Here is a 10,457-nt window from a genome sequence, read left to right as displayed (position 1 = left end):
GCAACTATTCTAAACAGCGCCTTCAGAACCGACGTTCGAAGACGCTTTCCCGATCGCTGTCCGAAGACGCGTCGTCGGGACGGGAGTCGCTGGCCGGCAGGTCCTCGACCGCCGGCTCCTCCTCGACCGCGGGCTCCTCTGGCGTGGGCACGTCCTGCAACGTTTCTGGAACGACAGCGAGAAGCGCCTCCGCGCCCGCCTGCCGCCGCTTGCACTTGCCCAACTCCTTGTCCACGCCGCTCGCGTGCGTCTCGAGCCGCTTGCCGTACACGACCGCCTGCTCGAGTCGCGCGCCCGCCAGCTCGCCGCGTAGGTCCCACACAAGGTACGCCAGCGCAGCCTTCTTCAGGTTCTTTATCTGGAGAGCCATCAGCGCGCCGCGCCGCTGCGACGAAAAGAGCGTGTTTACGGCAGCTTTCGCGGCGATGATGATGCCGTTGGTGACCTCGCCGACGATGCTGACCTCGTTGGAGGGTGCGGGGACGGGATGGTTGCCGAGGAGCATGGTCTCGAGGCGATTTAAGAGCGCGGTGGGCTCCAAGGCGAGCTGCGCCGAACTGGAGCGAGTCGGCCGCGCCCGAATTGCTGGCGCCGCATCGGCGCCGGTCGAGTCCGACACGACCGCGGTCTTCTCCACCGGCTCGAGGTTCGCCATCCGCGGCGCTGCACCGCGGATTCGAACGGCTGCTCGCTCCTGCTCGGCGGCTGGCCTGTCAGCACGGCGCTTCGAGAGGGCGGTCGCCGTCGGTGCACGTTGACTATCATGGCGAGCGAGCAGCCCCGCAGTGAGTGGATGCAGCCCACCGGAGGTACTGTCTGAGGTGGGGCCCGGCGCGTGAGGCTCGTCGGCGTCCGCCATCACCGCCTGCGGCCACTGCAGAGTCGGCCAAACGAGGCTTGATTTTTGGCCATTTTGGCACGGACCCTTGCGGACTCTTCACAGCTGGGTCCCGGTGCACCCGGAGGATGGCTGAGAAAGATCCAGCACAGCCATTTTGGGTGTTACATTCCGAGGTTAGCCTTGCCCTGTGGTTGTGGTTGTGCCCGTCGCGCCCGGCGGCGTGCATATCGGCTCTGTCAGGCTTGCAGCTTGCAGCCCCAGCCGTGAGACTGTGCTTCCTGAAGGAGCTTGTGGAAGAACCACTTCTTCTGCCTCCTATGCCGGAGCGCATCATCATCGACACCGACATGTCCATCGACGTGGACGATGTGGGAGCGCTCTGCCTAGCGCACGCTCTCCAGGACCGCAACAAGGCGGAGATCTTGGCGGTTACGCACAATACCGGCCTCGAGCAGGGCGTCGGCGCTGTGTCGGTGATCAACCACTACTTTGGCCGTGATGACATTCCAATCGGAGCTTACCGCGGTCCTGTGGGCTGACCTGCGGACACGCCAGCCAACCCTCCGATCGAGTGGACCAACAGCGGGAAAGGATGGTATGTCGCGGACCTGGTGGCTCGCTTCCATTCTCCCATCCGAGACTCGTCGCAGGTGCCAGACGCGCTCACTGTCTTGCGACAAGCGCTCTTCAACGCGCCGGGCCATCGCACAGTGACGATTGTTGCCATCGGCCACGCGCTCAACGTCCTCGCCCTCCTAAAATCGCCAGGCGGCTTGGACTTGGTCAAGCGCAAAGTCTGGGGGGCACCTACTGGGACCGGCACCCGCACGTCGAGTGGAACTGCGGCGCGTACAGCAAGCTCTCGCAGCTCACCTCGGACGCTCTCAGCCGCTGGCCGGTGGAGGTGCCTGCCGTGTTCGTGAGCTTCGACATCGGCTTCTGGGTGCGGGTCGGCGGCGTGCTCAAGACCGGAGCTCCCGTAAACAGCCCTTGCCGACAGGCCTTTGTCGACTTTTGCGGCGTCGTCGATGATTGGGCGATAAGGGTACGCCTTGGCATTCCTCGGTGGCGGCAGGAGGTGGAGCAGGCCGAGCGGCTCGAGGAACATGACCACGTCGAGGACGAGCGGCCCGATTGGGAAGCCGGCGCACAGGAAGAGCGTCGTGGCGAGAGAGACGGAGGTGTACGTCTTGTCGCCGCTTTCGCACTTGCAGCCGATGCCGAACTGGGCGTGCAGCCAGAAGGTGACACCGAGCCACACAGCGACGTACTGCTGGGCGATGAAGATCACTGTAAGGGTGCCCCAGATGGGGTGGTTCGTCTCAAACAGCTGGATCGCGAGGACGACGTCGAAGCCGAGGTCCGCGTAGAAGAGGAACGCGCCGAAGACGCCGGGTAGGATGACCGTCATCCCGTGGTGCATTGCAGGGCAGGCGGTCTTGAAGAGCTGCATCGCCTGCTTCCGTTGCTCGTTCAAGGAGTTGCAGCACCCCGCCGCGGCCCCACCACCGACGGCGGCGGCGGCGGCGCCAACGACCTCGGGCGCCACCTCCGCCGCGTTGAGTGCCGCGTCGCCGAGCTCGACGTACTCCGCCATCTTTCTCGGGATTTCGACCAAACTCGGAAACTTGCGTGCCGCGCCGGGGGCATAGTAATTGATGGCGAACGCAATCCGGCCGCCCCCTGACCCGCGCTGTATTGGCAATGCCCCGACAACTATATTGATACACAGGCAAACTTTCGAAACGAAACGAAACGATACCAGAACGACGCCCTCGCCCCTTCCCACGCATACGTTTTAGTTGCGTGGTGCGTCGTTTTCCCGTCGCACACACGCCTGAGGATAGTGTGTTGAAAGCAGCCAATGCGCGCTGGGCCACACTCGCGCCACTCCGCACTCGGGTCGGCCCAAGCGCGGCGCGCGCCCCCCCCTGAAGAAGGAAGATGAAAAGAGACACTCTACTTTCATGGGCGTATTCTTTTGCGCTCTCCCCCCTATGCCCTGCCCTATGCATGCAGTTTAGACTCTCCCCCGATGGCGATGCACTTGTTTGCGAGCTCGTCGCACTTGCGCCACAGCTCGGCCCGCGCGCGCCCGTCCTTTGCAAACTTGCACGGGTGGCGCTTCTTGTCGACATGGTAGGTGCCGCTCTCTGGCGGGGGCGTGTCGAGGGCGAGCTTGAGCGGCGTCTGCGCGGCCATCTCGGCGCGGTCGGGGCCCGTGGCAATGCCAAGGATGGTCAGGAGCTCCGAGGTGACAACGCCCGGATGGCACGCGCTGACGCTCACGCCGGCGTCGCGGAAGCCGTGCGTGGGCGCCTCGGCCGCGAGCATGCGGACGGCCTGCTTGCACGCCGAGTAGACGGCGATGGGATGGTACGGCCGCAGCGTGCGGCTCTGCAGATCGTCGAGCTTGAGGCCGTTGGCGAGCTGCGACGCGACGAGGACGACACGCGCACCGCGCGAGAAGGCCGGGAGCAGCTCGCGCATCAGCACGAAGCCGCCGAGCACATTCGTCGCAAACTGCAGCTCGAGGCCGTCCTCTGCATCCACGGATGCGCTCGTCTGCGGAGGCAGGCCGTCGGAGCAGGCAGCCGCTGCGGCGCCTCCTGCTGCACCCGCATCGTCTTCGAAGCGGCGGCCGAGGCAATCCACTCGCACGCGGGTCTTCGAGGCGACGGCGGCGCAGTTGATCAGCACGTCGACGCGTGGGAAGTCCCGACGAATCCGCGCGCAGCACGCCGCGACCGATGCGGGCACCGCGAGATCGGCCACGAGGACCTCCACGTCGATCGCCTGCTGCGCCTCGCCGCGCGCCGCTGCACCGCCCGCGCCGCTGCTGCTCACGTTGTGTCGTGTCGTGTCGAGTGCGGCGCACCGCTCGCTCTCATCCTGCACGATGAGCACAAGACGAGAGACGAGGGCCACCTTGAGGTGCGCCTTGAGGATGCCACGCGCAATCGCGCCGCCAATCTCGCCCGTGGCGCCGGTGAGCACGAGCACCTTCTCGCCACGTGGCACACCAGACGCCGTGAGGGCGCGGGACGGCAACACCAGCTCGAAGCTGGTGCGGCCAGCGACCGCACCGCGCAGCAGTTGCTCGGCGGCGTCGCCCATACGCTCGTTGCGCCAGAGGTCGCACGCCCTCAGCGCACCAGCATTGGCCGCGAGCCCGGAGGCCAACGCAGTGCCGCCGTCGGCGCCGATGCCGCAACCCTCCAGGCCGATCGTCTCGAGAGCCCTGTTCGTCTTGAGGCCCTCGCCGATCGCGCGCGCGCCCTGATCGCCAATCTGATTCTGTGCGAGCAAGAGCGCCTTCAGGCTCCATGCCGACATTAGCGCGTCGCCCAGCGCGATGGCGCCGTCCGCGCCGATGCTGCAATCCTCCAGGCTGAGCGTAACGAGAGCCCTGTGCGTCCGGATACCGTCGGCAATCCTGATCGCGCCGATGTCGCCGATCTTATTCTGCGCAAGCACGAGCGTCTTCAGGCCTGCAGCCGCTTTGAGCAACCCGCCCAGTGCCACGCCCTCGGTCGGTCCGAGGCCTCGATTCTCCAGCTCGAGCGCGGTGGTCCTGCCCATGCGCAGCTCCATCGCCGGCACCGGTCCGAGGTGCTCGAGCGATGAGCATGCGAGCACGGCCTCGGCAAGCTTGGTCGCGCCGTCGTGGTCAATGTTGACCCTGTCGTACGTGCCCGTCACCGTGAGCCGCCTCAGGGGCACGGCGGCGCCGCCAAGCTGATGGCGTCGGCGCAGCTCGTCGCCGAGGAGTGTGCCACCCTCCGACCCCAGGCTGTTCTTGGAGAGGTCGAGGGCGGTGAGGGCCGCGAAGCGCGGGAGGACGGACGCAAGACGGCGCATCTTCGAGCCGGCCGCCGCCGCGTCCCCCCAGCTCACGTCACTGAAGTGGAGCTTCTTCGCGGCGGGCACGGCGCCGTCAAAGAAGCTCGAGTAGATGGTCTTGACCACGTCGCTGTCGGCGCCGGAGGTGAAGAGCTTGGTCTCGAGCGCCACGCAGAAGTCGTCCGGCGTCATCGGCGGGTCACGCGTGGCGGCGCACACGCTGTCGAGCTTGGTCTCCGGCACCCACCCGCCGCCATACGTGAAGACGTCGGGCGTCGTGCGGCCGAGCTTGGCCTGGCCGAGGTCGAGTCGCCGATTGCCCATCTTGAGCGCGCCGGTCATGGCGAATTCGACGAAGCACCATCCCGAGTCCTCGTACGTCTCCGCGAGCGGCGGGTGACTCTCCCGCATCGTCTTCGCAAAGCCGTCCGGCAGCTCCGTCTGCATCCACACGACGCTGAACGAGTGGCCGTACCACACGGGCAGCGCGGCCAGGCCCGCCTTGAAGAGCGGGACCTCGTCCGGCGTGCGCTCCACGAGCGGCCCGCCCTCCACGGTCGGCGGGCCCTTTTGCACGAGCGAGCCAAAGTCCCAAAAGAGCGCAAAATCCGGCACGCCGAGGCCCGCGGCCTGGAAGAGGGCAACGAGTGGAGAGCCCCACTCATCATCCTTCTTCAGGTAGAGGCTCGCGGCCTTCGCGACGCGCTCCAGGTGATGTCCGTCAGGGTCGGGATGCGGCTGAGTCAACCACCGATAGGAGAGCGCTACAAAGAGCAGGCCCCAGCCAATCTCGCCGTGCACAAGGTGCTGGTGGACGCCAACCTTCTCGACGAGCTTGCGCAACTCCGAGGCCGTCCAGAAGGCCTCCTTCGGTAAATCCTGCCGGCGCGCCAGTTTTCCACCGTCCTGGTGCAGCTTGACGATGTAGCTGCCCTTTAGCGGCCAGACGGCGCCGCTCTCGACTGAGTCGAGGAGCGCGTCGGGCGAAAAGTATGGCTGATGCGCCGAAGCAAGGGAGGCCGACTCGGTCATGGCGCCGTCGTTTGCAAGTGCCACGCTCACGTTGGGAGACTGGCTGCTGGCGCTGCAGCCCATGACAGCACGGCGGTGCGCCGTCGAGGTGCACCCACTGCGGGCTCGACTCGAAGGTGATGGCGCGGTTGCGGAAGGCGGGGTGGGACAGCTCGGCCACAACCAGGCCGAGGCCGATGGCCGCCTCCATTGGCGCCCCCACCATCGACCCAGAGACGTCGATCAGCGGCACCAGCTTGCCGAGGTCGACCGGCTTTGGCAGCGCCGCCCGCAGCGCCGCCACCGCCTCGAGCGGCGCACCCTCCCCCGCCGCCTCGGCGACCGCCGCCTCGCGCGCCTCAGCCGCCGCCGCCATCGCCTCCTTGACGCCCTCGCGCATCGCCTCCCACTGCGCGTGCATCAGGTCCGCCTCGAGGGTCGACAGCTCGGTACGGCCGCCGCGCATGCACTTTTGCGCGATCTCGTGCGGATACAGCTGCTTGCCCTTGACGGCCTTGGCGCCCTTCTCGAGGAGGGCCTTGCGCAGGTTGTGCCGCGCCGCAACGCGCTGCTCGTCCTCGGGGTGGCGGTTGCCCGTCTCCTCCTGCGCCGGCGCCAGCTTGCCCTTGAGCGCCTCGTTGAGGAAGGCCTTGCGCGACCGCTGCAGGCAGAGGGACGAGACGCGCGCGAACTCAATCTCCGCCCAGCGGTTGGCCGCCATCAGCACCTCGGTGGTGAGGAGGGCGCGGTTGAGGGAGGCGACGAGCTTGCGGTACTTGCGCGCCGACGCCGCCTCGTTCTTGTTCCCGAAGAGGTGTGTGGAGAGCCGCTTGGCGAGGCCGTCAAAGGCGGAGCCCTCGCGGGGCGCGTACTTGCCCGCCAGGGTGAGGTTCGGGGTGCGCGCCTCCTTCTCGGCCGCCTCGAGCTCGGCCGCGTCCTTGAGCAGCTGGTCGGCGAGGAGCGACAGCGCCTTGTCCTTGACCGCCGCGTCGATCCCAGCGACGCCCTGCATGAGCAGGTAGTCCTTCCAGTAGCCAAAGTGCGGCACGAGGTGGAGCGTCGCCGTCGCAGCCTCGACGGGGAGGGCGGCGAGCATCTTGAAAAAGAGGTCCTTCTCGCCCTTGCCCATACCGCGTGTTGCACGGGTCTGGAAGGCGAGCACCGTCAGGTCGGCGAGCGAGGCGGGCTCGGCGGGCACGGCGGCGGTCAGCGAGGCGAGAGAGTCGTCGGGCAGCGAGCGGACGAGCTTGAAGAAAAGAGCGACGAGCGGGGAGCCGGCGTCGGAGTGCTCGAGCGCACCGTTCTCGCCGGCCGTCTTGGAGTCCATCATCGCAACGAAGGCGGAGACGGAGGAGCAGGGAGTAGTGGACGGCATCGTTGAGCGTGAGTGTGTGTGTGGCACACGTCCTCCTGTCTGCGTCGTGGTCGTGTCCGGAACGGAAGTCTCATACTCGGAGTAACGACTGGACCCGGACAGCGGACGCCGCCACAAGTGTACGGGGCACGGTGCGCGAGGGCTGGATATAAGTCGTGTGCGAGGGAGAGGGTCAGGATGGTCACAGCAAACAAACAATCACACAGCCGCTTGCAAAGCAGCTCGTAACTTGATAGTCTCCGGACTACCATCCTGTTTTGGGCGAAGCTTTTATAAAATGAACTCGGGGGCACGGGACGCGCGCAAACGGGGCACAAACGCCAGGCTACAAAGACGGGGAGGCACGTAGTGACGCAGGGGAGTCTAGGCGACGGCGGCGTCCTCCGACGCCGCGGCGAGCCTGAGCTCGGTCGCAATCTCTTCCGCCGCCGCGAGCTGCAGCGCGACTGACATGCGCTGGGCCTGCAGCGACAGCCACGACCGCGTCGACCAGCTCGCCTCGTCCTCGTGCTGCCGCTTCGAGAGCTTGTTGCGCACCTTGTCCTTCATCTGGTAGAACAGCCGTTTGACCGCGTTGCACCACCCGCCGAAGGTTTCCTGTTTTGGGGGGTTGGTCTAATGGGGTCATGATTCGGGAATGTGGCTCCCGCGATCGAGGTTCGACTCCTCGGCTCCCCTTTTTAGTTGTCAAGTGTATTTTTTTGCTTGGGCCGGGGGCGGGCCTAAACTGATGACGGGGTAGGTATGGTAAGGACTAACGTAAGGTGTCGGGTTTCCCTGAATCCCTCTTATTCACGCGCCGGAATTTCACACCAGAAAAAGAAATTTCCCCGGAAATCACGATGCTCGATGGAAACCCTCCCCACAAAAGTGTGCTTTTTTCTTTTTCTTCCTGTGTACATCAAACCGCTCTTACTTATACACACACGTACGTAGGGAGTACATACACAAAAATCAACACTCGACAGAGTCCAGTCCCCAGGCCCAGCAGCTTAGACGACCTGTGAGAATGTTGCTCGTCCACACACACCCAGCCGCCACAAGCCCGCGGCCCGGCCGCGGCCCTTCCGCTGTGAGCCGAGCGAGGAGTCCTCAGGAGTCGACTACGCTCGCCGCTCGCCCGAGCTAAGGGCTGTGCAGGAGCATCGGCCCCCCAGCCCTGCTGGCCTCCTCCTCCCCTTGCTGCATGCACTGTACGCTCCTCCTCTTGCGACGACGGCACCCGCCTCCGCTCCGACCGCAGCGGTGGCGGCCATCGACGGCGCGGGCAACTCACTCCGATTGCGACCCCTTGTCCGTCTCCTGCGAGTCGAGCCCCTCCTGGGGCGCGCGCATGGACTCGCTGCACTGCGTCTCGTTCAACAAACCCGCTGCCTCATCCTCGCCCACACCACCCGCCTGCGCCGGCGCTGCCCCCGCCGCCCCGGCCTGCGAATAGGCTCCTGCAAACGGGTCGGAGCAGCCGCCCTCCTCGTCGCCCACCAGGTCCGCGGAGCCTACAGCGGTAGCAGCACGCCGTCAGGAACGGGCTGCCGGAGGCGCAGCTCCGCCGCTTGCCGCGCAGCACCGCTCGCGTCGTGCCCACCCGCAGGCATCATGCTGTCCTGAGGCTGCGACTCGGGGTGCAGCGAGTCCGAGCCGCGCGCGGCCGAGGAGGGCGGCCGAGAGGGCGGCGCGAGGTTGGACGAGCGGGCGTGCCCGGCCTCGTAAGAGCTGCTTGAGGCGGCGGCACACGCGGAGACGCCGCCGGCCGCACCGACACGGTCGGGGGGCGTGGACTGCGCGGGGGAGGGGGGGGAGGTCTCACACGGGGAGAGCTTGAGGGGACTTGCTCCAAATCGGGGCGGCGGGCGCGTTGGCGAGGACTTGCTGCATATCGCCCACACCTCAGGCCGCAGCTCGCCCGCATCTCGGCTGCATCTCTGCCGCATCTCGGCTACCTCTCGCCTCGACGAGGACTTGCTCGGCCGGCTCTGCGGCAGGGAAAGAATTACCGCGGTGCTCTGCGGCTGGCGACTCCGCGATGCTGCCCAGCGGCGGCGGCGGGCGAGGGGTGTGTGTCGGGCCGCCCGCTGCCGCTGCCATCATCTGAGTCGCCTCCGCGATGTCCTCCTCCTCCTGCGCGCAGCAAGGGAGGGGTGAAGAGACGACGACACCGCCGGCCGCCTCCTCTGTGCCGCTCGTCCGCCTGGTTCTCCGTCGCCTCCGAGTCGCTGCGCGCGTCTCGCGGGGTCGCCGCCTGGAGGACGGGCGCGGGTGGGGCTGTATGTCGGGCACGGCCGGGGTGAAGGGGCGCGGGTTGAGGGTCGCGGTGCGGGGGAGGAGGAAGCCACGCGGGAGGCGGTGTGTGTGTGGTGGGGGGGGGTGCGGGCGTGTGCGCACCGCCCGCTGCTCTCGCTCTGGCTCTCGCTCCGGGGGCGTCGACTGCTGCTCGAGGCCGCCAGCTGGGGGCGCCGCCGCTCGCGCCGCATCGGCCGAAGCCGCGAGACTGGACTCCGCTCTCGGGGGGGGCTGCGTGGTGCCGACGGGTGGCTGCGTGGTGCCGACGGGAGGCGCCCCCGCAGGCGGCAGCTGCGTCAGCTCGACCATCAGCGACTCGCCGCCGCCGCCGCCGCCGTCGCCGCCGCCGCCGCCGCCGCCGTCCGCAGTGCCGTCGCCAGCGCCGTCGCCAGTGCTAGCCGCCGTCTCATCGTCGTCTCCGCCGCCATCCGCGCGGTCGGTCTCCTCCTCCTGCTCCTCGCGCCGACGCTTGGCGGCGTGCCGCTGCTGCGAGTCCGCGGCGTGCGGCCCGAGGGCGTGCGGCAGCGACTGCGAGGCGGTGCCGGAGGCGGAGGCGCGGCCGGCGGCGGGAGACGGCTCTTGCGGGCCGGCAAGCGACTTCTCGACGTCGGCGATCCGCATCGAGAGCGCCGTCGACGCGGCGTACACCTCGGAGAGCGCCCGCCGCGCCCCGCACTCTCGAGACTCGCGCAGCGCGAGGTCCTGCTCGAGACAGCGCGCGACGTTAACTCGCAGCTACTCAACAGCGACTTCATAGCGGGAGTGCGGCGAGATCCTGCTCGGCGCGCTGGGCGCGGAGGAGCGCCGCAGCCTCTTTGGCCGCCTCGCGCGACTCGGCCTCGCGCGCCGCCGTCAGCTCGGACCGGAGCCGCGCGCTCTCCTCGGACGCTGCCGCCTGGGCGGCGCTCAGCGCCGCCGCCCGCTCCGTGGCGAGCACCTTGAGGGTTGAGCTGGGAGGTGAGGGGAGATGTGGGGAGATGTGGGGAGATGTGGGGAGGTGTTGGGGAGGTGTGACCCGAGCGCCTTGAGGTTCTCGAGCTGGGCAGCGCTCTCGGCCGCCTGGGCGTCGTGCGCCGCCTGCGCGCGCGCCGCGGCCTCGTCGTGCGC

At 67.7% G+C, this 10,457-nt stretch overlaps 5 protein-coding genes across 5 annotated transcripts in view; 1 reads left to right on the top strand and 4 right to left on the bottom strand.

Moving 5' to 3' along the window:
- Positions 1 to 22: 22 nt before the first annotated feature.
- EMIHUDRAFT_229347 (hypothetical protein) lies at positions 23 to 655 on the bottom strand (the record flags this gene model as incomplete). Its single annotated transcript, XM_005786005.1, has 1 exon — positions 23 to 655. One exon carries the CDS (start codon positions 653 to 655, stop codon positions 23 to 25), a length of 633 nt encoding a protein of 210 aa, XP_005786062.1.
- A 138-nt stretch (positions 656 to 793) lies between these two features.
- EMIHUDRAFT_229346 (hypothetical protein) lies at positions 794 to 1,380 on the top strand (the record flags this gene model as incomplete). The annotated part of the gene is made up of 2 exons (XM_005786004.1): positions 794 to 809; positions 1,082 to 1,380. The coding sequence occupies 2 exons, from the start codon at positions 794 to 796 to the stop codon at positions 1,378 to 1,380; spliced, it is 315 nt and encodes a 104-aa protein (XP_005786061.1).
- Positions 1,381 to 1,596: 216 nt separating this feature from the next.
- Positions 1,597 to 2,294, bottom strand: EMIHUDRAFT_229345 (hypothetical protein; the record flags this gene model as incomplete). Its single annotated transcript, XM_005786003.1, has 2 exons — positions 1,597 to 1,637; positions 1,715 to 2,294. 2 exons carry the CDS (start codon positions 2,292 to 2,294, stop codon positions 1,597 to 1,599), a joined length of 621 nt encoding a protein of 206 aa, XP_005786060.1.
- Positions 2,295 to 6,259: 3,965 nt separating this feature from the next.
- On the bottom strand, positions 6,260 to 7,061 carry EMIHUDRAFT_363798 (hypothetical protein; the record flags this gene model as incomplete). The annotated part of the gene is made up of 1 exon (XM_005786002.1): positions 6,260 to 7,061. A coding segment is annotated over one exon (802 nt), but the record flags the coding sequence as incomplete, so codon positions are not given.
- A 3,040-nt stretch (positions 7,062 to 10,101) lies between these two features.
- Positions 10,102 to 10,457, bottom strand: part of EMIHUDRAFT_229341 (hypothetical protein) — a gene marked incomplete at both ends in the record, with an annotated part of 1,828 nt that continues 1,472 nt past the window's right edge. Inside the window, one exon of the mRNA XM_005786001.1 lies at positions 10,102 to 10,245. Within this exon, the coding sequence (XP_005786058.1) occupies positions 10,102 to 10,245 (144 nt within the window). The remainder of the gene's footprint in view (positions 10,246 to 10,457) is intronic.

This window comes from Emiliania huxleyi, assembly GCF_000372725.1.
Source record: "Emiliania huxleyi CCMP1516 chromosome Unknown EMIHUscaffold_155, whole genome shotgun sequence".
Classification (NCBI taxonomy): Eukaryota; Haptophyta; order Isochrysidales; family Noelaerhabdaceae; genus Emiliania; species Emiliania huxleyi.
The sequence above is the reverse complement of the archived record's forward strand: the minus strand, read 5'-3'. Positions and strand labels throughout refer to the sequence as shown.